Consider the following 24,002-nt stretch of genomic DNA (forward strand, 5'->3'; position numbering starts at 1 on the left):
CAATACTAAACATAAAGTAACATAAAGGTTAGTCTTTAGACACAAAGGTGCAACAAGCTGCAAACTTTTATGTAGTTTGTTGAGTGCGTTTCAGGGATGTCAACAGAGTTTAGCCTACCTATTTGAATGTAGAGGTTTGAAAGTGTCATGTAAAGCACCCAAACTGCTGTGTACATATATTAAACTGAGAGAAAGATAAGATAACTGAAAGGGATGTCAAGCGGTCTTGTTTATTCCCTGCCATAAGGCAGGACCAACTTAAATCAAATGGTTTTGTGACCAGTTCTCAGAGCAAGTCTTCTTTCAGTGCTTGTTTTTTTTAAAAATATCTTCTTGAGAAGAATTTTAAATTAGGCAAATACTTGCCTTAGTAACTCTAGCTTCATAACTTCCTATCTCCCTTGAATGATCTCTCAAGATAGTTGTTTTCTGTGGCAATGCATGTGCTGTGCAAGAAAAATACCAGGTACATCTTGGGTGAAACTCAAATTAAAATATTAAATAGCATGTCATTTACAGGAAAGTGTTGAAAGTGTAGATATACTAAGTAAAGGATGCAGTATAAATTGATACAGCTTTGGAAGTCTCAACTTTCTTTAATCTCTTAATCCAGGGGTCCTCAAACTACGGCCCGCAGGCCGGATACAGCCCCCCAGGGTCCTCAATCCAGCCCCCAGTATTTACAGACCCACCCCCCCCCGCCCCGGCCAGGGGTTGGGGGGAAGCGGGGGGAACCAAGCAGCCACAGATGACTTGCTGCCACTTAATCCATGCGCCGGCCCCCTGTTTAAAAAGTTTGAGGACCCCTGTCATAATCCTTTAACAATAAGTCATCATGTCATTTAAAGGTAGCTGCTGCTAACAAAATACCTAAATAAACGTTCTTCTTGCCAGGAAATGTTGTTCTGCTTTGTTAGCTAGCAATAAGTTTAAAGAACAATGTTTTTCATGAGAACTGTCATCTGCAATTTTGTAGGTTGTGTTAAGTCAAGAGGATTTGAATGTCTTTCTCAAAGTGTTGACAGAAAACCTTGGTGAAGCAGAAGAACAAATTCATGCAAAACCAGTACTGCAAAAGGAAGGTCAGAGATGGATGTTGTTTGTCATGAATATTAAGTGTATTAGCTTTCAGGAATAACGGAAAGCGCTTACTATCTGGAAAGTAAGCTTAGATCTGAAACTGTGGTGTATAAGTGATAAACTTTTTAAAGTTGCAAGGACAGTGTTCACACTTTTAATACTTCAAAGAAGTGGAAACATCACAAGACAAAATCTGGTAATGGTGTTAGCTAAATTGTTATAGTACTAGCAAGGTATTGAGATATCAGAGTTGTCTTTCCACCAGAACATGTTTGTATTTCCTTTGCTTGCTCTGAAGCTAAAGGCCCTGCTTGTGGAAGTGTTGCTGGCTTATTTTAGGTGAATGTAAGCCATCTAAATGAATGAAAGAATGGGGTATGTGTGGTGGTTTAACCTCAGCCAGTAATTAAGTACCATATAACTGCTCGTTCACTCCCCTCTCACCCAGAGGGGTGGGGAGAAGAATCAGAATGGAACATAAAACTCAAGGGTTGAGATAAGAACGATTTAATAATTGAGATAAAATAAGAACAAAAGAACGGTGGTAATAATGACAATAACAGTTATAATGAAAGGAGGGAGAAAGGGAGAGGAATGAAATCCAAAGGGAAGGGAGAAAAGAAAACTAGTGACACACAATACAACTGCTCCTCACCTGCTGACTGATGCCCAGCCAGTCCCTGAGCAACAATCAACTGGCCCCAGACACCCCCCAACCTCCCACCCCACCCCCAGTTTATATACCAAGCATGATGTCCCATGGTATGGAATACCTCATTGATTAGTTCAGCTCAGCTGCCCTGGCTGTGTCCCCTCCCAAGTCCCTGTACCCCTGCAGCCCTCCTACCAGCAAGGTCTGAGAAACCATGAAGTCCATGACCACTCTGCCCCCATACTATAGTCAAAACACAGCACTGCACTAGCCAGCAAGAAAAAAAATGAATCTATCCCAACAGAAACCAGGACAATATGTTTCTTGAGCTAAACAAATGGTGGCAGTTTCAAAAGTTAACTAATTTATTGAATGTTTCAGGTAAAACTAAAGAAATGGAGAAATCAGTTTTGGCGCAGGATAAGTGTGTTCCAGAAGGAATGCTGCCTGAAAAGAGAAAAACCCCATTAAATGAAGATGTAATCAATATGCTACTTAATTTTGAAATCAAAGAGGTATGTATCCATCTGTAAAATTTATTGTTACTGAATATATACTAAAGTTTTAGAAGTAGTGAGCTATAAAATCCATTTTAACTGTTTAAAGATGATGATGGTACATACCAGCAAAAATAAAACAAAAAACCCCCAGAACTTAGATTCTTAAGCAGTTTCTTCAGCTGTTTTCTTTTGTCTATATTACGCGAGATTGTATTTATAGTATATTTAACATAGACAATACATCTAACAGGGAAAACCAGACTTTTTACATGTTCTGTACTCATCAAACCTTAATCCTTCATAACACTGCATATGATTCTCTTAGTAACAAACCAGGTGAAATAGTTAAGCTAGAACTAGTATTTTTCCCATAGAGATACTAAGTCTGACGTAGATGGAGTACTGGTAAAATGCACGAGTGATCAATTGACAAAGATAGCTATGCATAAGAAATTGTCCAAGCATGGTGTTTCTCTGAAGATGTCTGAGATACTAAATGTGAAGAACTCAGCATGGCCTTTCATTTTTTTTCAAGAGTGAGACCAAACAGCTTAGGTATGCGGGTTTGGCTTTTGGTTTTCAGGGGTTTTTGTGTGTATTTTTTTTTCGCTAAATCTCTGTGGATGTTCTTGTCCAATACAAAATCTGAGTTCCTATTTTTTAGACAGGAAAAAAAAATCATCTTCAAACTTGAAACTATTGCATTGCTGAGTGAGAGTGCATTCAAAGACTAGGAACACCCTCCTATCTCTGGCCACCAGGGAAACATATTCTGTGTGTGTGATATGAAATCATACAAGAAAAATCAGGGTTTTTTTAAGGTTATCAGAAATATTTGTCTCACAGTTGAAGTATAGACAGGTAGGAAGTTGATACCATCCCAGGTTTTGGGTTTTCTTAGTTTTTTCAGAATTACAATTGCAACTGGCTGATGAGGTACCTGTCAACAAAACCAGCATGTAGTTATTCAATGTGCATCACTAGTCCCTCTGTTCGCTTCTGACTTACAGATTTGCTGGCTTGGCTGTGAAGAACTTTTTTAGTGGTGGGACTGAGGCATATTACGGGTTAGGCTGTAGTGTTCCATGTTCTCTTATTTAATATATCTTATGAACAATTCTGTCTTGTGCTTTACATGGAAATTTTTACTGAGGTAGGGTTCACATTGTCTGTGGACTGTATATGTTGGCTGATAAATGACAAAATGCTGATTTGTTAGTGTACAAAGAGTATGCCACATAATGATGCAGAAAGGATTTGACAAGACTTGAATTCTTTAAATTTCTTGTGTGGTAAATTGTTAGATTGATGCACTGGTTTTAGTTCCCAAGAATGTAAGATAATTGCCTCATGTGACAATTGCATTAAAGTTAGCATTGCTCTTTAATAGCTATACCTAGTTCTGCTTTAATTTTCAGCTACATTTAGAAACTTAAGTTTTCTCATTTTCAATGTTGTAATTGGTGTAATGCTTAATATATTCTATAAATGAAGAATTGTAACGCTGAAACTTTTTTGTCCTTAATTATTATTTGCACAGCATCGGATATTCAAAGATTGATTCACATTGCTGTCTGTTCTCTACTGCTCTTCTTTCCAGACCAGTATGACTTGTAGTAACGTTTTTTTCCATATTCAGACTCTGTATGTAGCGCCTGTTTACAAAATTAAAGCATAGCTTAACAATGTAAAGATACACTGTTAGGCCAACAAAATTAAATTATAGCCAAATTAATAGACCTGGGATTTTTGTTTTGTTGTTGGAGTTAATAAGTGATTGGTTGCTTAGCCAAGAGGAACAGAGAGAGAGAGGGGAAAAAATCTTTTAACAAACTCCTGTTGTGGGTTCTCTTTGTTAAAAAGCAAAATGTCTAGATTAATACTACTCTTGAAGCTTAGCTGAGGAGATAATGGCCAGTTATAACTGCATGCTCTATCATCTGGACAGCTTCACTGAAATAGTGAACTTATTTCCATTTCCCCATTCCAGGTTGTAATAACCTTGATGAAGCAGGTTCAGAAGGAGAGATATCCATTACATGTTCTAACTGTGCTACAGCTTGGAACTGAAACCAAAGTTAAAAATCATGAATTGAGTGCAGCAGCATATCTGAAAAAAATTACTATGAGATGCATTGAAATAAGTGGTAAGTCTTCTACAAAAATGGTATGCAGTCAGTTCAGTGTGTGCAATCAGCTTTTGTAGCAATAGGATAGGATGGTTAAAAGAAAAAATTAAGGGGGGGGAATGACAGGAGGTTACATGCCAAATCCATTTAATGATGTCCTGTGTGATATAGATTAATCTGTTTTACCTGATACCAAATTATACTCCTGTTGCTGGAGTTGGTTTGAGTTAACTTATTTGAATTAGTTGCCTACTTTGAGTATGAATGGTCATTCCTGAGAAGTATTCTATCTGTTCAGAGTGTTTTGATGGGCTTCTGAATCTGTGCTTTGTGATCAGCATCCTTGGTTGGCCGGGTAACAAAGTGATATTCAAGTAATAGCTGCAATAGCCATGTATTCAAAGTGAAGAAGTATGGTTTTGAATATAAAAACCTAAAGATAGGAATGCAAAACTAATTATAGGAAAATAAGTTTCCCATTTTGAATCTTATATCAGGATCAAGTTAATTTTGAGTAGTTTAATTAAAAAAAAGTGAATACACTATTTCACAAGGTAATGCTTAATCTGCAGCTTCTCAGTGAAAAGCGATGTTTATAGAATAAGTATATCATTATATATAATTGAGAATTAGCGTGGAGGCATTCCAAAGGTGGAGTAAAGCTTCTGAGTGGGAATACTTTACGGTCTTATTTCTTTATTTGCAGACACAAAAGGAGATCCTCTTTGCATTATTAATTCTTCAAGTGAGACAGATGAACATCTTCTGAAAATGGAATACATTAAGGTTTCAGTACCTTTTAACTAAGGTTATATGGGGAGTAAAATAAGGCTTCCATACTTAGTCTGCATCAGAAATTTTTTTTCTTTTAAAACCTGTAGGATTTGTATCTAAAACTTATCTAGGTCTTCTCCCAAATACCTATATTTCAGCTTACCATTTAATTTCACTCTCCACTGCTTCCATACAGTGCTTGCTTCATAAGTCAACACAATTACTGAAATCACTGGTGAGGCCAAATGTTTGTATACGTTCTTCTTTGTGAATGATACAGATAAGTATCTTGGTGAAACTTAATAGGTGAGATAGTCTTTACCTATGTAAGTGATAGGTGGCTCTCTACAGGTGGTAAAACTAGCATTTAAGGAGTGGTATGAGCTGGAGTTCTTGAGTTTGTTTTTTTTTTTTTAAAAAAAGTGCCTTTCAAAAACCACATGGATACTTGGGAATCTGGTAGGTTGTAGTTGTATTCTTATCTATAATGACCTGATTCTTATTAGATATACAGAAACGTGACAGAGTACTAAGTGTAAATTGATCCAGTTTAAATAGATCCTAGGTAAGAGAGAAAATTGTAACTGGCCAGTTGAACTTTCACAAAATATGTGCTGTAAAATGTCACTGAGTGTTGTGAGTACCCCTTCTTGTTGACTTGTGTGCCTTATTTAGAGAACTTCTTTCTTGTCCTTTGTTTTCCTTTGCAATGGGAATAATCCTTATGTGTTTGTGTGATAAATTCAATTTGTTCAGTTAATTCAGTTAATGAACTTGGTTAATTCAGTAGAGACTGAGTGTGTGCTTGGGCTTATTTTATTTTCTTTAGGCTGATGTTGATGGACCAGCTTTTGTTACTACTTATGGAAGTACCAAGCAAAACATCAATGTAAGTATTGGATGTATTTGATTTTTTTTAAGCTTCTTGCAAAGTAACAGCTGTGTAAACTTGTTAGTTGCCCTCTTTTTCTCTTTTCATTGAAGAGGGGAAAAAACCCCCACCAACCTAAAAAACGAAAACTTGACTCTTTCATCATTAAAGCTTAATGCTTTATTTTTAACTACTTCAAAGAAAAATCCAGGAGGAGAATAAATTACTTACTTTATTTAATGAACTATTTAGTGTATTAATTCTTTTAACTAGAAGCTGTACATTTTTATCTAGTTTAAATTTATAAGGACATATTTCTAACTGAGGCCTGTTGGATGTGTATTATTTCTGCAGTGACACTTAGCAGCCTGTGAAACCAAGGCCTTGTGTTTCAGAGCTTGAAAGTTTGTAACAGTGAAATGTCAAAAGTATTTTCAGAGGTCCTTTTCTACTTCTCCTGAAAGCAACCATTCATGTGTAGCTTTCCATGGCTTCAGTGACTTTTGAAGCAAGAGAGTCATTTTGCTTTTAAAATGGTTCCTTTGAAGTAGTAGTGGTGGGTGCAGCTTGCTTCTTGACAGCCATATGTGGAACTTGAAGTGGCTGGACTGTTTAGAGTCAATAACGCTGACATCCCATAATGCATCAGTAAAACCATTTATTAAGAGTTGCTTTGGGCTAAGAAGTCAGCTAGGTGATGCTGGGTTTCACTAAGTAATACTGGCTAGATAGTTGCTACTTGAGTACTTTGTGTTTGTGCAAGTCTTGATGTTTTGTTGTATCATACCTGCTAAAATACCTCTGTACGCAGTTCTGATGGTGTCAACCAGAGTGCTCAATAGTTCACAATGAAATGCAGCAGAACTGAGAGCTTACTGAAAAAGCGTAACTACATGTAGCATCAATTTCTAGATAGGCACAGTTCCTCTGTAGCAGTTTTAAGCTTTGCTTCCACAGCTCTATCATCTGTTTGGGGGCTTGTGTGGTGTTAAATTGAAGGAGGTAGAAGTGTGAGATACTGGAGAAATTTGAAAGGGTGAGAAACTTGAGCAAGACACTATTTTCTCAATTCTGCAACAATAACTATGAGTTGTTATGCAATAGACTGCTACTAAATAACAATGTCACTTTGTCTCCTTGCCCTCCTTTTAGGTCACTTTTTCATCTTTGGATATAGTACTTCACACAGAAGCTTTGCTTTCCATCATAAGTTTTCTTACATTCAGTGTTCCATCAGGTGGTTTTCCCAGCACTGATAAAACATCAGACCACAAGCCGCAAATAAAAGAACAAGAAAAAGGCAGTACTCTTAGAGCAGGTAATGTGATATTAGAAAGCCTGTACTTCTGTTGCTTAACAGCATCTAGCCTTTGCTTTCAAAGGATGCCATTTCAGGTGACAGCATTGCAATCTGTTTGGAGAAAAACAAGGAAGAAAATAATCTTGTTTAAGAAAGAAAAGCCAGATGTTTTTGCTGTCACTTTGTTTTACACATTCTCCTTAGTCAATATAGCTTTTCTCCTAGGTAGTGGTCTGACTTTTGTAATAAAAGTGGACTAAATGATATTGCAGTGAACAATACCAAAGCTTTTCCAAAGCATTGGTGTCACAACTTAGTTGCTTTCCAATCTGAAGGCTCTAAAGAGTTGCTTACATTGCTGACAATAAACATTCTTGAGCCCTGGGGAAGCAAAGAGAAGTTATGAACTGAAAGGTGTTGTGCTTATTTGAATAATTAGTAGCTATAACTTTTAAATAGTACGTGTTTTTCTATGGAAGCTGCATAAGAATGTTTCATCAGGTCCTGTGTGGCTGATCCTTGTATTTGTAGGAAAATGCAAGGTTTTCTAATCCTAAATCTATTGGGACTGAGTTTACAGTGGCTGGCTGTTAGATTTTGTGTTCTACAGGCACCTTCAATTTGCTGCAGAAACTTTTTTCACCTGATAGGCCAAAATTGGCACTGCTATTCTATAAAGAAAGGAACATTTCTCATGTGAGATCGTGTTCCAAATAATGAAATGTGTGCTGTATTCGGCATACTGTTGCATGAAAACTAGGTATTTATGAGGAGAGAAAACATAGTCTTGATTGCTGTTTGCCTGTGTTAGTTGGTGACATTTATATAATTAGCAGTAACTTTAAGGGAGTAAGTGCAGGTTGCTTTTTGAATAGTTTATATATGTACAATTATCTAACATTTGTTGTAAACAATTAGCTTAAGAAGTTTTTGTCTGTCTCTTGTGTTTCCTACCTAGTGCCCAGTAATGCAGCCCATGATGATATCTGTGAATTAAAACTCACTGCAAAGCTAAATGCATTCGGTATTACAGTGTGTGATCAGACCTGTAGCATTGCAGACATTAGAATACAAGGTAAGGTTTTTTTTATTTAAATAATAGATTAGCTGATTGTAGCAAGAAATATATTATTCCCCTCCATTCACTTCTGAAAGGCTAGTGTGTGCACCACATATGTCTCTGTAAGATATGTTTGAATACTTTCTGATTGCATAAGATGGTCGTTAATTATTTTAGTAGCCAAAATGCCTGCGAGGCAAGAAAACATTTAACCCTGAAAAAGAAAATTTTAAAGTGGAGTAAAACTAAAAGAAATGAAGGCACTACATTATAAATAACAGAAGCTTTCTTTTTTTAATAGCTAGATCTTGGATAGTGTCGGGAATTTTCTAGTCTTGGAGTCAGTTTATGCTGGCATACGTAGTAAGGTCATGACTTCTGTCTTGGGCTTAGTGTTGGTTATTATACAGTAGAATACTGGATTCTAAGCTCCTCTTAGTCTTTATATCCAGTAATAAATGATGCTTCTTTTTTAAAAAGTGTTTATTTAATAAATGCACTTAAACAAATGTCTATCTTCTTCCTTTTGTCTCAAATCAGGAATGGATGCATCTATAGCTATGAAACCTAAAAAGATTAAAGTGTTCTCCAGACTTGAGGACATTGTTATTACAAATGTTGATCCAAAAACAGTCCATAAAAAGGTGATGTGTTGTGCAGATTGTAAACAAACAAAAAGACCTTGTTCTTTATTTAATGACAGCACTGTAGTTTATTTGCTGTGTTGTATAATAAGTGCAATGTAATGTATCAATTATTAAGCAAAATCCCATTGTTTAATTTCATTTATTTCAGGGAAGAAAAACGTTCTTCCCTAAAATATTTAGTTCTTTTTAATCATGTTTTTACTGATGTGCTTGAGTTGCATGGGTTAAATGTAAAGGGACTATAGATAACCGTGTGAGAAAACATATACTATAGAATAGCTGATTTAATTTCCTTTTGTGCCGAGCATATATGTGTCCAATTATTGCTGATAAGTTGCATTTGATATTTTTGTGGAAATATTTTTTGTTTGATAACTTAAGCAATAATTCTATCGCAGATTACTGCCTGGGAGTGTTAACTATATGGACTTAATCTTCTAGGCTGTCTCCATAATGGGAGATGAAGTGTTTAGATTTCACATGTCACTTTATCCAGATGCTACCGCGGGGGAAGCTTATGCAGATATGTCAAGGGTGGATGGAAAAATGTCTCTGAAAGTAGGCTGCATCCAAATAATTTACCTACATAGATTCTTCCTGTCTCTCCTGGTAAGACGTTGGTTTCAGTTCCTTACTTGACATTATAAGTTTTTTAATAAAATAAAACGTAATCTGTTCTTTGTGACTTGTACCTTGCGTGAGCTGATGCACAAGCATATGGAAATATTTTGTTGAAGAAGTGTCACTTAAGTTTTACTGTTTCATAGAAGAATGAGGAGTAAGGAGGATGACAAAACAAATTATGAATTGATAGCTTTAATAATACCTTAAAAATTAAATACATAAGCAATGTCTCAGCTTGTGCATGATTTTAACCTTTTTCTCTTTTCCATGGTTGCATTAGAAGTTCTATCTTTCTGCCAGTTATACTATTTTTCTTAAATTTACATTTTGTCGGAGGCTTGTCTTTTTTGAGAGGTTTATTTGCTCTCATAGAACTCTTATTTTTTTTCACTGCCTATCAACAGAACTTCCTAAACAATTTCCAAACGGCACAAGAAGCCCTGACTGCAGTTACTGTCCAGGCAGCAGAAAAGGCTGCTTCCAGCATGAAAGACTTTGCTAAAAAGAGCTTCCGCCTCTTAATGGATGTGCACCTGAAAGCTCCAGTTATAGTTGTTCCTGAGTCTTCAACTTCATACAATGCTTTGGTAGCTGATCTTGGCTTAATCAGAGTTCAGAATGAATTCAGGCTGGTGTCTTCAGATGAATCTCCTCTTCCTCCAGTCATTGACAACATGGATGTGCAACTAACTCATTTGAAATTATCAAGGTATACATGGAGTTTTCTTCTGAATTGAAAAGTGTTTGTAAAGAAAACAGGTCCATATTCTATATACAGCATTGTTCTATGTTTTTAAAGATGATAGGTGATGAAAACATACTAAAACTAAACAAGCCCACTCCCCTAGATTAAGTTTGGGAGTGCTTTTAGATAGGGACACATGTCCCTGTCTCAAACTTATTGGAGAGAAAGGAATGATAGGACAGTAACTGAGCTCATCTTAAGTGCATACCTGGGTGTAAGTGCATGTAAGCATGCATTATTACTAATTTAGAAAAAAGTATACCTATAATTCTGCTAGATTTATATGATATTGTTTTATATTCTGCAACTACTAAACATTTTTTTTCTCTGCCACTGTCTTTTGTAGGTGTGTTATATCCACAGATTCTCAACCGTTTCATGAAATTCTATGTCCTGTGAGTTTGACTTTACTGGTCCAGAGAAATTTAGCAGCAACTTGGTATCATAAAACCCCAACAATTGGTATCAAAGGAGACCTAAAACCAATGCAGGTAATACAAAGTTATGTCAAAAGTTACATATTTTCTCAGAATAAGAATAACCTAGTTAAGATGCTTGTAAACTCGTTGCAACTTGTATTCTTTACAGAATGTTAAAAGATTCCAGCTTGATGGTCCAGTTCATTGGTCTATTGGAGTTTTGATATCGTATAGTGACTAATTTTGGTGTAGCAGCATGCAAATGGAATAAAACCTATTTTTTACTTTTCTGTGGGTCTGTTGGAGCTATCCTTCAACTCAACAGTCAGTAAAGTCATTGAGGCTGTCTTTGAATTAGAATTTAAAATCTACATTTAAGATTTTATATTGTTTAATCTGTAATATTCAGGTTATTTGAGCATTTAAGTAGGTTTATTAGAAATTAAAAGGGTAGATGTGGATCTCCAGTATGCAACAGTTAAGAAGTATGTTTCATATCTTTGCAGATGGAGGGCTTTACTTTCTCTTTTCCTACATTAACCGTATGGATTTAAGTGTGTAAAAATGGGCTAAGGGCCTTTTAGTTGTTCATGATCCCTGTTTAACTCCTGAATCTGTGCTGTGGCCAAATGTAGCACTGGTGAAGCACAGATGATTAACGTAGTGGAGCAGTACCAGTAAAAAAAAAAATGTAGAAAAAACATTCTAACACTGTATTGCGGGCTAAGTGACTACATTTTGTCACTTAATACTGCTTTTTTTCATGATCATGTTATGTGATAGTTGGATTCAGTTTAATTAACTCTTTAAAGGCCTACTGAATGACAGTTGCTTTAGTGTATATGATGTAAATTTTGCATTTAATGTTGTCTGGTTTTGTTTCTGGATTACTGAATTATTAAGAAGGGCTTATTATCATCAGTTACTCATATTTTTAGCAGGCAAAGAGCCTTTACAAGACTAGAAGGTGTTTATCGTGTGGAGTGTTAGTTCTTGTTGTAACTCTTGTTCTTAACAAGTAACAAATGATATTTTAGGAAAAATGGGCAAATTATTTCGGGTGTTTTGGCCAGGATCATTTTGACTAGACAGCTTGTTTATGGTGGAAGCAGCATGTTGTTACTTCTCAACATTTGCATACTGTGTTAGAAAGAAGTACTGTCACCAAAAATGAAGTTGCGGGTTTATCACTTCACAGATTGCACTCAGTGAAGATGATCTAACTGTGGTCATGAAAATTTTACTTGAAAACCTTGGAGGGGCTTCTTCCCAGCCAACTACTGTACAAGAGAACATTGAAGATACACAGATACTTAAAAAAGGGAAAGTTCCAAGTGAATCTGATTTCTGTGAGGGTATGTTCAATTCAAAAGCTGCATATGTTTAGGCAGAGGGCTATTTGCAAATTCAAAAATGGTATTTATCTCAAGCACTTAGGTGTGTAAATAAAATCTTTTTCTTAATTATTCCATATGTATTGTGTACATGAAAGGTTATAAATAATGTATGCACATACATGTAGTGTGAGCTGTTGATGATCAAAAGTTTTTTGTAGTGTGTTTTTTGTGATTCATTTCTTATAGGATGGTACTCTTCAGCTGCAGGTAGTTTAAAAAAGAAAAAAGCCAAAGCAACTACTCCATAATGTTAATGCACAGTTACAACAGTCTAGGGTATTATTAGTATTCAAATAGTGTGATAATGTAAAGAGTGTATGTCTGTGAATGAAATATTGTTAACTTTGCCAAAATCTTTTTTTTGTCCAAAATTTAACTTTCTTAGTGTCAAAAAACTATTGTTCAGCCAATAGTTGAATTGCTATGCTATCAGAAGAAACTGGAAGGAAGTATAATGCAAACTTCTTGAGCAGTCTTAGTGTTTTCTGTAGTTCTTCATCAAAGCAAATGAAGAACTGCAGTAAATTAATGACAGCCTTTTTTTTATTAAACCACTCTGTGTTAGGTAATTTTAGCATGCATTAAATAGAACAGAGTGCTATTGAGTAAAGAGTAGTGCTTGTTGATCTGAATAGTCTTCCAAATTTAGAGGTTTTCCTCTTTCTGTGACTGTCTGATATTAAGTAAAAAACCCCCCAAACAAACAAAACAAAACAAAACACCCCCACACCCCTGCCTTGCCCAGAAAACCACCCCCAAGCCCGGTGTTCTAGAGAAATGTAAAAATACTTTCTTTTCACTGACAGGTCCTCTTGCTTTCGGAGAAAAAGATGCTTCTGCAGTTCAGTCTTCTGTGGAATGCTATACAACGCTTACATTTGACTTCAATTTTGAGTCACTTTCAGTAACTCTCTACAATAGTGATACAAATCAGGTTTGTGACGAAGCTTTTACCATACAGATGGGGTGGGGAACTTAACGCTTCTCACATAGACAGAACTCAGGATAGTAAAACAAAGAGTTTCATTGGTTTTGTTGACATGGTATTGCTTACTCTATGGAGTTTATGCAATTTATCCTGGAACTTTGTTTCTTTATGGGCAGAGTATGTCTGTAAGTGCATTTATAAAAATGACCCTAAAAAAGTAATGAACCAACCAACCAAAACAACCCACCATCTGATTTGGTCATTCAAGCCTTGATTCCAGTTATCCAAAATAAAAATGAAAATTTGAAAAGCAGGAATTGCTAGCTTTAGATGATGCTAGTTCTGTGCATGCTACCTATATAGTCAGTAAGCAGAGCCAAGGTGAACATAGCCCATACTTCCTTCTTGTATCCCTGAGGGTGAACAATAATGAACGTCCTTCTTGTGCAGAAAATGGAAGAGAAAAATGTACAATGTTGCCTTATTTTTATGACTTAATATGCTTTGTCCAGAAGTGAAGATGCTTGCTTTGTTAGTCTTGGTATATAGTGAAGATGTGGTAGCTTTGCATTTAAAATAACTGTAGTGCAGGAATTTGTGGTGCTTTTTGTATGAGGGGCACAAAATGAGCATTATGGGGAATAAATACACTGTAATGGGACCATTTTAATTTCTTCATACACTTTCCACGTTTTACTCAGGTCCTGTTTGTAAATAAGTTAGTGTGGTAGGAGTGGAGGGATCCTCTGGTAGGAGGTTCAGAGTTCAGACAGGTTATCCTTTGGTCATGCATTCTGAACAACTGTTAGAAATGTGGTAAAGAAACAACTTTGTTACAACCCGTTTTCTGTTTTCTCAGTGAGTTTCTTGGACTAATTTGTATGATTGGAGGACTGACAGCAACAGGCTAATCAGATCCTTCAATTCATGGATCAAAATGCATGTGGCTAGCAGAAAGGGAAATGTTCCTATTTGTTCCATAATAACCAGTCATACTATGTCTCATTATGTAGAAGTCCCTGCTTTCACTGCATAGTGACAAATTACTCCTTGGTGAACTCCGATTGCATCTCATGGCATCATCAGGGAAGATGTTTTCAGATGGCTCCATGGATATTAGTGTTAAACTCAAGGCGTGTACCCTGGATGATCTCAGAGAAGGAATTCAGAATGTGACTGCAAGGTAAGTTTGAGCACAGAAATGAAAAAACTCCATGCAACTTGTGAGGAAGGTTGTTACCTTGTTCTATACTATGTTTCACATGGGATTGATAAAACTTAGTAGGGCTGTCAGTTGTTGCCTGTCATAGTGTGCACTACAGTAATGAATGATGTAATCTGAACAACGTTAAGCAAGTTTCTTGTATATGTTGATTTCCCAGGTTATCCAAAACAAAAAAAAAAGTGTACCTGGGAGGCTTGAGTAAACTATGTAGAACAGCTGGGTAGAGAGCAGCCAGCCTCAGCTGGAGAGCTCTATGCATGGAAACTTTTTAGTCTGATTGTTACATGCTACATAGGTAGTTCCAAAACTGTAGCACACATTTTAAATTCAAATGACTCCTGTGTTAGAGAAACCTTCTTATTTCTGGAGGAAACGCTGATTGTTTGTGTTGTAATTGTTATTTATAAATGGCGCTGGGGAAAAAATGGCACTACTTATGCATTGCTCGTTTTTCTAGATGTATGTGTTATGATGTTTGAAATGTATCTTATGAAACTTGTTTTCCAGAATGATAGACAAGAAAGATGACACAAATGACAGTTCTATGATAGATATAAACTACAAGCAGGATAAAAATGGAACTGAAGTAATTGCTCTCCTTGACAAGCTGTACATATGTGCCAGTATGGAGTTTTTGTTGACAGTAGCAGATTTTTTCATTAACTCAATGCCAGCATCCTCAACTGAAAGATCTGCACAGTTCCAATTAAAGCATGTTGCTTCTGGGAAATCCAAGACAGAAACAGGTCTGTGAAACTGATTTCCACCCCCACTCTCCTCCATTACAGACCTCGTACTGAAAATAAATCATCCAAAAGTTTACAAGATACTGTCTTGCTATCAGGCTTAAGAAATGAGTTTATTCTTCACAATGTGTAAATTGGGCACTGATACCATAGATTGTTGTAAGCAGTAGTAGTTCTAAAACTGCTGTTAAGTAGTGGAGTTGTGCTCTCCAACAGAGCTAAATATTGAAAATCACTCATGCTAAACAGGACTTTTACCCGTGTAATGTTGCAAAGGAAGCATCCTTAGGGTAAAAAGTGCTGTGTAGATAGTAATTAAGGAAGTAAAGAGAACAATTTACTCTTTAAAGGTGAGTGATTCTTACCCTTACTTCTGCAAGTTGTGTATTTTGAAACTAGGTTATTTCAGTATGGAAAACTTGAGTTTTTGATGAACAGCTTTCCTCTCTTTGGTCGAAGACTAAAGGTAAAGCATGATGAAACAAGGGCAAGGAACACTGCGTTTTGAGGTTCTTTTTATTTGGTTTTAAGTGATTGTTAGGCTTGCCTTAGTTGTGGTCAGACCTAGTCTGGGTTGTGTTGTCCAGCTGGTTCCCAAAAAAACTGCTGCTGTTTTGGGGACCTTGACAGAGTACTAGAGTGAGCCCTAGGTTTTATGAATTGCCCTAGTGATGTCAGCAGTTCACTTCCTCTCTTCTTCCCTTGCTAGGGCTGTGCTCAAGCCCTGTGATGAGGGAGAGATGGTACACACTCCAGAAAAATGGCACTTGCAGGGGCTGCTCAGGGTGCATTGTTGGCTGTAGTCCATGATGCCTAGCTTTCTTGGCTTCCCTTGTAGTGCACCAAGCCTCAACTTGGCACGTCTTCCATTGTATAGGTGTGATATCCTGGTACTACCAGGAAGTATGAGGTGTGAGTAACCCATATGAGTCCCAGTGTGCAGGAGCATCACATGGCTCTACACTGCCTATCATTGAGGGCCAAAGTGACTTGATCCATCACTAGGTTAGAGACTCTTGCTTTTAATTGAGATAAACATAATATAATTCTCTCCTTCTGTTTGAAGACTGAGTGGATATTCAGACAAATTGAATATTGCTAATTTGGTTTCAATTAGTAAATCTTGACTCTAAAGAATTTAGTTACTTTAGGTATTCAGCCAGAATATAACTATTTCCAGCTCGGCTTTGTAGAGCCACTGCTTAGGTTGACTACAGTGTGTACAGCTAATACTGTCTTTTTACAATATTGAAACAATTTCTTCAAAACAAGGCTTCTGACCAGTTTGCTGCTGATTTCTGCACACTGTGTAATATTCAGCAAAGTATTCCTGTAAAAATTGAGACATTATTTGTAAAATTTATACCTCTAAAATTATGTAGCAATTTTAATGCATGGCTTGGGTATTACGTACATAATAATGCTTTCAAACGTTTGATATTCAAGCGGGTGTTTCACTTTCACAGAAATATCTGTACGGCAAAATATGACAGTAAAAGCTGTGATCATGGATCCAGAAATCGTTTTTGTTGCTAATTTGACCAGTGCGGATGCCCCTGCCTTAAAAGTGTCCTTCCAATGTGACTTTTCTTTGACATCTGGAAAGCTCGCACAGAGGATGACTGCTCAAGTTAAGGGATTCAAAGTGTTGGCCTGTGCCTTTCTCAAAGAAAAACAAGACAAAAGTGTTACTACGGTAAGAAAACTCGGTTTTCATAGTGTGATAAGTAATGAGAACTGTTGGCAGGTGCGTTCCTTCGGTTGGGGTATCCATAGCACTGAGAAATTTCAGGTTTTGTATCATGACTGCTATGAAGACAGGAGGGGACCGCACATCTGTGGTATGGCTTTTAAAGGTGAATCTTTCATCTGTAGGTGCAAGACTTCATTATGTAGAGTTCTGTCTAAAAGTTGTGTACTGCATTTTTAAATTAAATTTAAACTTTCTTAGTGAAAAAATTGTATGAGGGATTCTGAAGACTAAGAATATCTCTCTGCAACTTTTGTTTATTGACTGTCAGCTCACTTGTTGCAGTAGAGTATGCTGATTAGCATGTTGCTTGGAACTTCTACTCATTCCTGGTAGCGATCAGTGAGCCACAAAGGTGGCCTGTGTGGTTCATCTTGCACATGGTATCTTTCATTCTGCATTTAGTTTTCTAAAGGATTCAGTTTTTTTTTGACTAGACCATCAGTCTTTTTGTGCATTGGATTTTTGTTTTGTCTGTTTTTTAAGCCTTACATCAAAAGCTTTTATTTCACTAGCTTTTAACCTTCCTGTACAGAATTGTTTTTGTGCAAATTTGGATGCTGGAATGAGGTACAGTAACACTGTGGAAAGAATGCTGTTACTTTGAAACATACTATTTTATGGAATCAGCTTCCCTTTGGCCTATGGCATTAAGAAATACAAGACCGTTTGAACAGGTTAGATTTCAGGAGTTACCTTAATAATAAAATTATATTTTTCACTCAGGTGTTACGACCATGTTCTTTGGTCATGGAAAATATGGTGCATGTCTCAGGGTTACAAACTGTGGTAGTAACAGTAGAAGAACTTACTATAAAGGTAAGATCATTAAAACTGTCTTCTGAAGAACAAGTGTGCTTCTCAAGCTGTAGCATGCTTTTTTAAAAAGTTCTGTATTGCTACTTAAAGTTCCCATTTTCCCCATAAATTTAATTTCAGAAATAGGCATTTATCCTTTTTTTAGAGCTGTTCTGTGTTGGAAAAAATCATTCCATGTTCCTTGTTTGGGCAATCTCTTGGCAAAAAAGGACTAATTTAAATACGTCAGGTACCAGGATTCCTTCTACCAGTTTCTTCCAAATTTATGAAACAGACCTTCCCCCTATCGCTACCACCACCACTGTTTTTGTCTTCAGAGACGCTTATAAGCAGGAGCATACATGCAAGTGTGTGTGCCGTTAATGTGATTTCCAGGATGATATACAATGTGAAATACCTAGTTCTTAATAGGTAAATTAATAATTGTGTCTATAGTAAAGGTCTTTCTGAATGCAGTTTACTAATTCTCCTATTAAAAGTTCAGAAATTTGCATTTGTGGTCTGAAAGTTGTGGTCAGTGGTGCTGTCTTAAACTGTAGGCAACAGTACATTGTTCCTAAAGCATAAAGCTTTTGGTGGGTTTATTGTACTGCAAATGGAAATGGTGGTGCGCATAACTCTGCAAACATGCTTTTCTGAACACCTTGAAGATTTTAAAAATAAATTCACATTTCACAGTGTAGTAGGGAAAAGGTTGATATTGACTGCTGTTATGGGAGTACCATGTATCAGTAAAAGTGAAATTGCAATCTGAGAATTTTATTCTTGAGCCGGGGGGGGGGGGGGGGGGGGGGGAGGGGCGGGTCTTGTGAGAGGGGAATTGGAAAGTTTTGTAGGAAGGGAAAAGCAGAGGAAGTCCATGAATGGGTTCTGTTTCTTTACCTTGGAATTGAAGTTGCATCTCTTATAAGAGTCTTTAATGCTGTGTACCTTTATGAAGAACCCAAGAGTTCTTTGCCATTTCCATTTATTGTATATTTTGTATGTTAATCAGTTTTAAATTGTTTTGTGCTATAAAGTTTTTTTTGTTCTTTGTTCAAGATCTCACCAATAATTTTGAATACTGTAATGACCATTATGGCTGCCATAAAACCCAAAACAATAGAGGAGGATTCTAGAGGAGCACCTGAAGTTTCTGAGAATTTGTGGCAAGTGAAGCCTATAGATGAGTGCAATGCTTGGTTTCTTGGTGTTGATGTAGCTACAGAAGCAACAGAAACTTTTAAGGACCGGGAACATGTTCTGAAACAAGAGAAATTCGACATTGTAGTGAAATCAGTTCAGGTCACCTTGGAATGTGGCCTGGGTCATCGTACTGTCCCTTTATTGTTAGTGGAATCTGTGTTTTCAGGTGTCCTTAAAAACTGGTCTTCGCTGATGGAGGTCACTGCTGATATGTCACTGGAGGTATGTAGAATCAAATTGTTAGCAGTTTAAAGCACTTTTGCACATTTCATAATGTTCCAAGTAAGTTTCTAGTATATTTCTATGTGCTAAATTAATAGTAGTTTTAAGTTGTAATGCGCTTAGGAGTGCTTTAGTAGTCAGGCAAGTATGGCTAAGCATGATGTAGTTCTTAGGAAACTTTAAAATCAATGACAGTTGTTACTGGAATAATCTAGTTCTGTTTCTCCATTATTTTTGCATATTCATTTTTTGCTGCATGAACCATGAGCTTGGCTTAGCTGAATATTCATATTTATCTGTTTGCCCATCTTTGTTTCTCTAGCATTGTGTTTATTTGTAAGATACAAGTTACGCTATGTTCTCAAAAATCTTCTTTGCATCTTGGATTGTAATCATATGATAATCTGTTTTGCTAGCTATTGCAACTGTTTTCCCCAAGACACAGTAAATTCTGAGATGTTGTGTCTCTTACAGAGGCAGCATATTAAAATTTCATACAACTAGATGTGTAGCTGTTCTGTGCAGTAGGTTAACTACAGCTTAATTACATGTTGTCGGTGTACCAAATGTGCCTCATACTCCATTGTGTACTGGATATACAAGTAGCCTTTTTTCATTGCTAGATGTGCATATCAGTATGGAAGATGCATGCCTAACCGTATACAACTGGGGGAAGTCGCCATGCTTCCAGAAGTGGGGAGGGACGTGCAAGACAGCTGAAAGGGAGTGTGCAGAACAGTTTGGACCCCAACTTCTATTCAAATTTGCAGTGGCTGAAGGGAAGTAAAAACTTGGTGTAGGTTATGAGATTAATTGTTCCAGTGGACCAGATCCAGGCTAAGGTTTGCTCAGAAGGAATTTTTATTTCATAGTATGATCATGTACTCTGGGCGTTGAAGTTCCTGATCTCAAAATCATAGTCTCAAACAGTCTTAAGAGAGGGTAGAGTCTTGATTGTATTAAATGAAGATGTTAAGAAGGCATGGAGTTACCAGGCTGTCTGGTTGTTCTAAAAGCAAGGCAGGTTGTCAGTTCTTCAAAACTTAAGTCACTTTCAGAAAGTGTATGACATATTACACTTGTGTATTAATTTTTGAAGCCATTAAAAAGTAGACCTCGAAAATGTGAAATGAAGTTCAATGTTTTCTTGTTAATGTTTTTCATACTAAATACTATTGGAAGGAGCTCAGTCTTTTATTTTTAGATGCCTTATTTAATTTTGGTTCTTTCGTTAGGTTCATTATTACAATGAAACCTATGCAGTGTGGGAGCCACTTATTGAACGAATTGAAGGAGGAAAGAAGCAATGGAGTTTAAAGCTGGAAGTATGTAAACACTTGAACCCATGTGAAACAGCTTGAGTAGCCAACTATTTCTTAAAAGTTTTCTGTGACAGAAGATTGATCTTCTGAATGCTGTTGCTTTGAGGAAGCTGTGCAATTTCACATAGAAAATCAGTCTTCAGACATCATAAGGCATTTCTGAATAATGTTAATTCTCCAGTGCATGGACAAAATGTAGTGTGTAACCACACATACAGAGAGGAAAGAAAATAACTTGCTTGCCTTCAGTGTTGGTATAAAAATCCTGTGTTTGTGTGGGGGTGCACAAGTTATACAACGGAAAGTAGGTTTTCCTTTGCTTGGTGAAATTGTTAAGTGTAGGTCAAGTTTTTTTCTGTTTTAACATGGGAGAAAGTAATGTGTATGTTCATAATGGCCTAATGAAATTTGTGTTTTAGATGAAGACTAACCCTGTCCAAGAGAGAAGTTTGATGCCTGGGGATGATTTCATTGTTCTTCCTGAGCCGCAAACTGCAGTTAACATCTCTTCAAAGGATACGATGAATATAACAATATCCAAATGTTGTCTTGCTGTTTTCAGTAATTTAGCCAAGGTAGTCTTAACAGGCAGAAGGTGCTGAATCATGTTTTTCTGTAGGAAGTTCTGGGTTTTTTTAAAGAAATTTCTGTGCTGCCAGTCACAAGCAAATGACTGTTCTGCAGCCCTGACAGATGTTATCTGGCAGGACTGAGGAGTCCTTTAGGGTTAACAAAAAGGTGGTGCTAGTGTTTGAAAAAAGCAATTTCTGTGTTAGAAGAACAAATATGCTTTTGCAGGACTTAAGGAACAGTCCTACAAGCAGCTGAATGAAATTAAAACCAAAACCCTCCAATAAACACAGCTGTTTCCTACAATCCTTTTTCTGAAATATTAAGAGAAATTTGCTTCCCTTTCATCTTTTTTCCTTAACAGAATGCTAAGAAAAGTATGTGTTTTAGGATTGGCCTTCAAAGTGTAAAAGTAGAAAGTCCAGTGTGTTGAAAATACTTCTTTCTCTGTTTTTGTTGTGGTACTATGTGTGTTTATAGAATGTCCTAGGCACTTCCCCTTGCCTTCTTTTTTTTTTTTTGGGGGGGGGATAAATTCAGGGTTACTAAATCAAACTTGTTACAGAATGTGACTATTTTTTAACTCTGAATAAGCAAGAGTTCTCTGAGTTAGTACTTGCTTATCCTGTAAGTCTATTTTGGCAGTCAGTTACCATGGCTTTTGTGTAATCAAACAAATGTTTGTAAGCATAAGTTGTGGATGAATATGTGTACATGGTGAATGTACTTGGGGCTTCTGAGTCTCAGATCTTACTTTTCTTACAACCCAACAACTGTAAAAAATCCCTATGAGAAGCATGAATGCTTATTGTATCAGCATTTGCTGCAAATCACAGAATAATAATGAAGTTTTCTAGAAGTAACCTTTACTTCCCTGAGATACTACTATACAAAGCATAGGCATTGCTTTTTTTTTCTTTTTTCTTTAAAATGGTAGCTACTGGGAACTGTCTTTTGAAGCCTTTATGTTACTGTGGCTGTTTATGTATGACATATTATATATATTGTTAATTACAGGCATTTTCAGAAGGGACTGCATCCACGTTTGACTATTCCTTTAAAGAGACAGCACCTTTCATAGTTAAAAATGCCCTTGGTGTTCCTCTCAAAGTGCTTCCTAGCTCCAGTTTTCGGATCGTTGGTTCAGAAAAAGAAAACAAGAATGACGTAGAAATTGGTCAGAACATGGAACTGGAATACTCAGTTTTTGAAACACCGCAACGAGGGAAGTTGTCTGCGTTGTGCCGACAAGAAAGCTCAGTCTTCTCTGTAAATTTAGGTATTGTGCTAAGGGAGCACTGAGTTATGTCGAGATGTCGAGAATGGGAAGATGGGAGGGGAGAGTCAACATGGTTAAATGTGATCAAAACTCAGGTGAAGTATGTTGTGTTGAAACTACTGTTGTATACTGATGGCAATTTAAAAACCCCAAACACAACTAAAGAAGCTACTGGACTTCTAAAAAGAAGTAAAATTACATCTCTCCAGTTTTTCAGAGTGAAAAATACAAAATATTTGTTCTTCCCCCCTTTGGAAGGAATGGAAGACATTTTAGTGGGGTCATTGATATATCATCTTACAGACCCCTGGAACACAGGCCTGTGGGTTCCAGCTCCTGTTAAGATCTTCATTTCTGATATCTCTACTACCATTTAGCTTTCTATACTTACCCAGTTACTTGACAACAGTTAAGGTCTTTCTGAGAGTTTTTATTTGCTAGAAAATACTCCTAGGAGAGTAGGATAGAACTCCTAATACATGATCTTCTGGGGTTTTTTCCCTTCCATCCCATCCCGTATGAAGATACTTGGCCATGATACAAAGACCATGTTCTGTGTTGCATTTTGTTGTCTTACCCAGCCAGATAACTTTGTTTACTCTGTGGTGTAGTTTTCATGCTATGTATAAATCTTAATCTAAAATTATGGTCTCCAAGAGTATTCTGACCTTAAATCTTTCCTTCCGTGGTGCTCAAACACCATTTCAAGATGCTTTTGCCAGAGAGTGCTTTGATCCTGATTGTTGCTGAGTTTAGAGAAGCTAAAGTATTGGTCAACTAGAAAATGGTAATGTCATTTGTTTTGTCTAATTAAGACTTTTGTATGTTTTTATGGATCAGAACTTCAAGGATATAAAGAAGTGGTAAACATTCCCATAGCCAAACCAGGTCGACGACTGTACAACGTAAGAAGCCTTCTCGCTAATCATTCAGACTCGATTATTGTACAGATAGATGCTACAGAAGGAAATAAGGTTGTTACTTTACGATCTCCTCTGCAGGTAAAAAAAAACAACCCAAGAAACCAAAAGCCTGAAAGCAGTGCTCTTCTCTGATTGCCTTAGCTTTCCTTCCTTAATGCATTTTTTGAGATCATACTTTTCCAAGTTACTTAGAGGCAAATTAGTGAGTATTTTACTGTTACATGAATTTTTATCTATATTCTGTATGTGTGTATCTTCCTGATAAATAAAAAAATTGAGGTTTTACTTTTAATTTTTGGCTTTATGCTAGCCTCAGAGTTGAAGTTGGCACATAGACTTTTTATGTGACTTAAAATTATAAGCATGTTTTTCAGTTCATGTTACTTAACAGTAGCATAGTTTTCTCATATGTTTGTATATTGTTCTCCTTCAGAATTGTATTTCTAAGGTGCATAGAAGTCTGTTTTCCAGAATTTAATTAAATCTGCTAGCGTTTTTTCTTGTTGCTATTCATACTTTCATACTTTCTCCTTAGAAATTTGTACCATAGAAATGTAATGGAAACTATGCATTTTGATCCTAGATAAAGAACCATTTTTCAATCCCATTTATGATCTATAAACTGGCTAGAGACTCCAAGTTCCTGGAGCCAATTGGCATATCCAAACCAGAAGAGGAATTTCATGTTCCTTTACACTCATACAGGTACACTACTTCTTCTCTGTAGGGCTGGTCTCTGTCAGACTGACGCACAAATACAGCATTAGTGTGGAAGCTTAAATTTGCCCTTGGAACCCCTCCTGACTGTGCAAAAAACCCAGAATGCTACCTTTAT

General features: G+C 36.6%; 1 protein-coding gene across 3 annotated transcripts in view; it reads left to right on the top strand.

Moving 5' to 3' along the window:
- The window catches only part of VPS13C (vacuolar protein sorting 13 homolog C), a 97,062-nt gene that overhangs the window by 40,833 nt on the left and 32,227 nt on the right, over positions 1–24,002 (top strand). For all 3 annotated transcript variants that reach the window (XM_080395546.1, XM_080395547.1, XM_080395548.1), the window contains 23 exons: positions 977–1,082; positions 2,114–2,247; positions 4,223–4,379; positions 5,068–5,147; positions 5,965–6,024; positions 7,159–7,324; positions 8,265–8,381; positions 8,907–9,010; positions 9,455–9,622; positions 10,042–10,346; positions 10,729–10,873; positions 12,000–12,156; positions 13,005–13,132; positions 14,140–14,309; positions 14,859–15,097; positions 16,564–16,793; positions 17,574–17,666; positions 18,708–19,073; positions 20,309–20,398; positions 20,815–20,970; positions 21,983–22,244; positions 23,085–23,245; positions 23,751–23,872. In XM_080395546.1, coding sequence (XP_080251672.1) covers positions 977–1,082; positions 2,114–2,247; positions 4,223–4,379; positions 5,068–5,147; positions 5,965–6,024; positions 7,159–7,324; positions 8,265–8,381; positions 8,907–9,010; positions 9,455–9,622; positions 10,042–10,346; positions 10,729–10,873; positions 12,000–12,156; positions 13,005–13,132; positions 14,140–14,309; positions 14,859–15,097; positions 16,564–16,793; positions 17,574–17,666; positions 18,708–19,073; positions 20,309–20,398; positions 20,815–20,970; positions 21,983–22,244; positions 23,085–23,245; positions 23,751–23,872 — 3,716 coding nt within the window. The remainder of the gene's footprint in view (positions 1–976; positions 1,083–2,113; positions 2,248–4,222; positions 4,380–5,067; positions 5,148–5,964; positions 6,025–7,158; positions 7,325–8,264; positions 8,382–8,906; positions 9,011–9,454; positions 9,623–10,041; positions 10,347–10,728; positions 10,874–11,999; positions 12,157–13,004; positions 13,133–14,139; positions 14,310–14,858; positions 15,098–16,563; positions 16,794–17,573; positions 17,667–18,707; positions 19,074–20,308; positions 20,399–20,814; positions 20,971–21,982; positions 22,245–23,084; positions 23,246–23,750; positions 23,873–24,002) is intronic.

Source organism: Falco punctatus, assembly GCF_963210335.1.
Source record: "Falco punctatus genome assembly, chromosome: 7".
Taxonomy (NCBI): Eukaryota; Metazoa; Chordata; class Aves; order Falconiformes; family Falconidae; genus Falco; species Falco punctatus.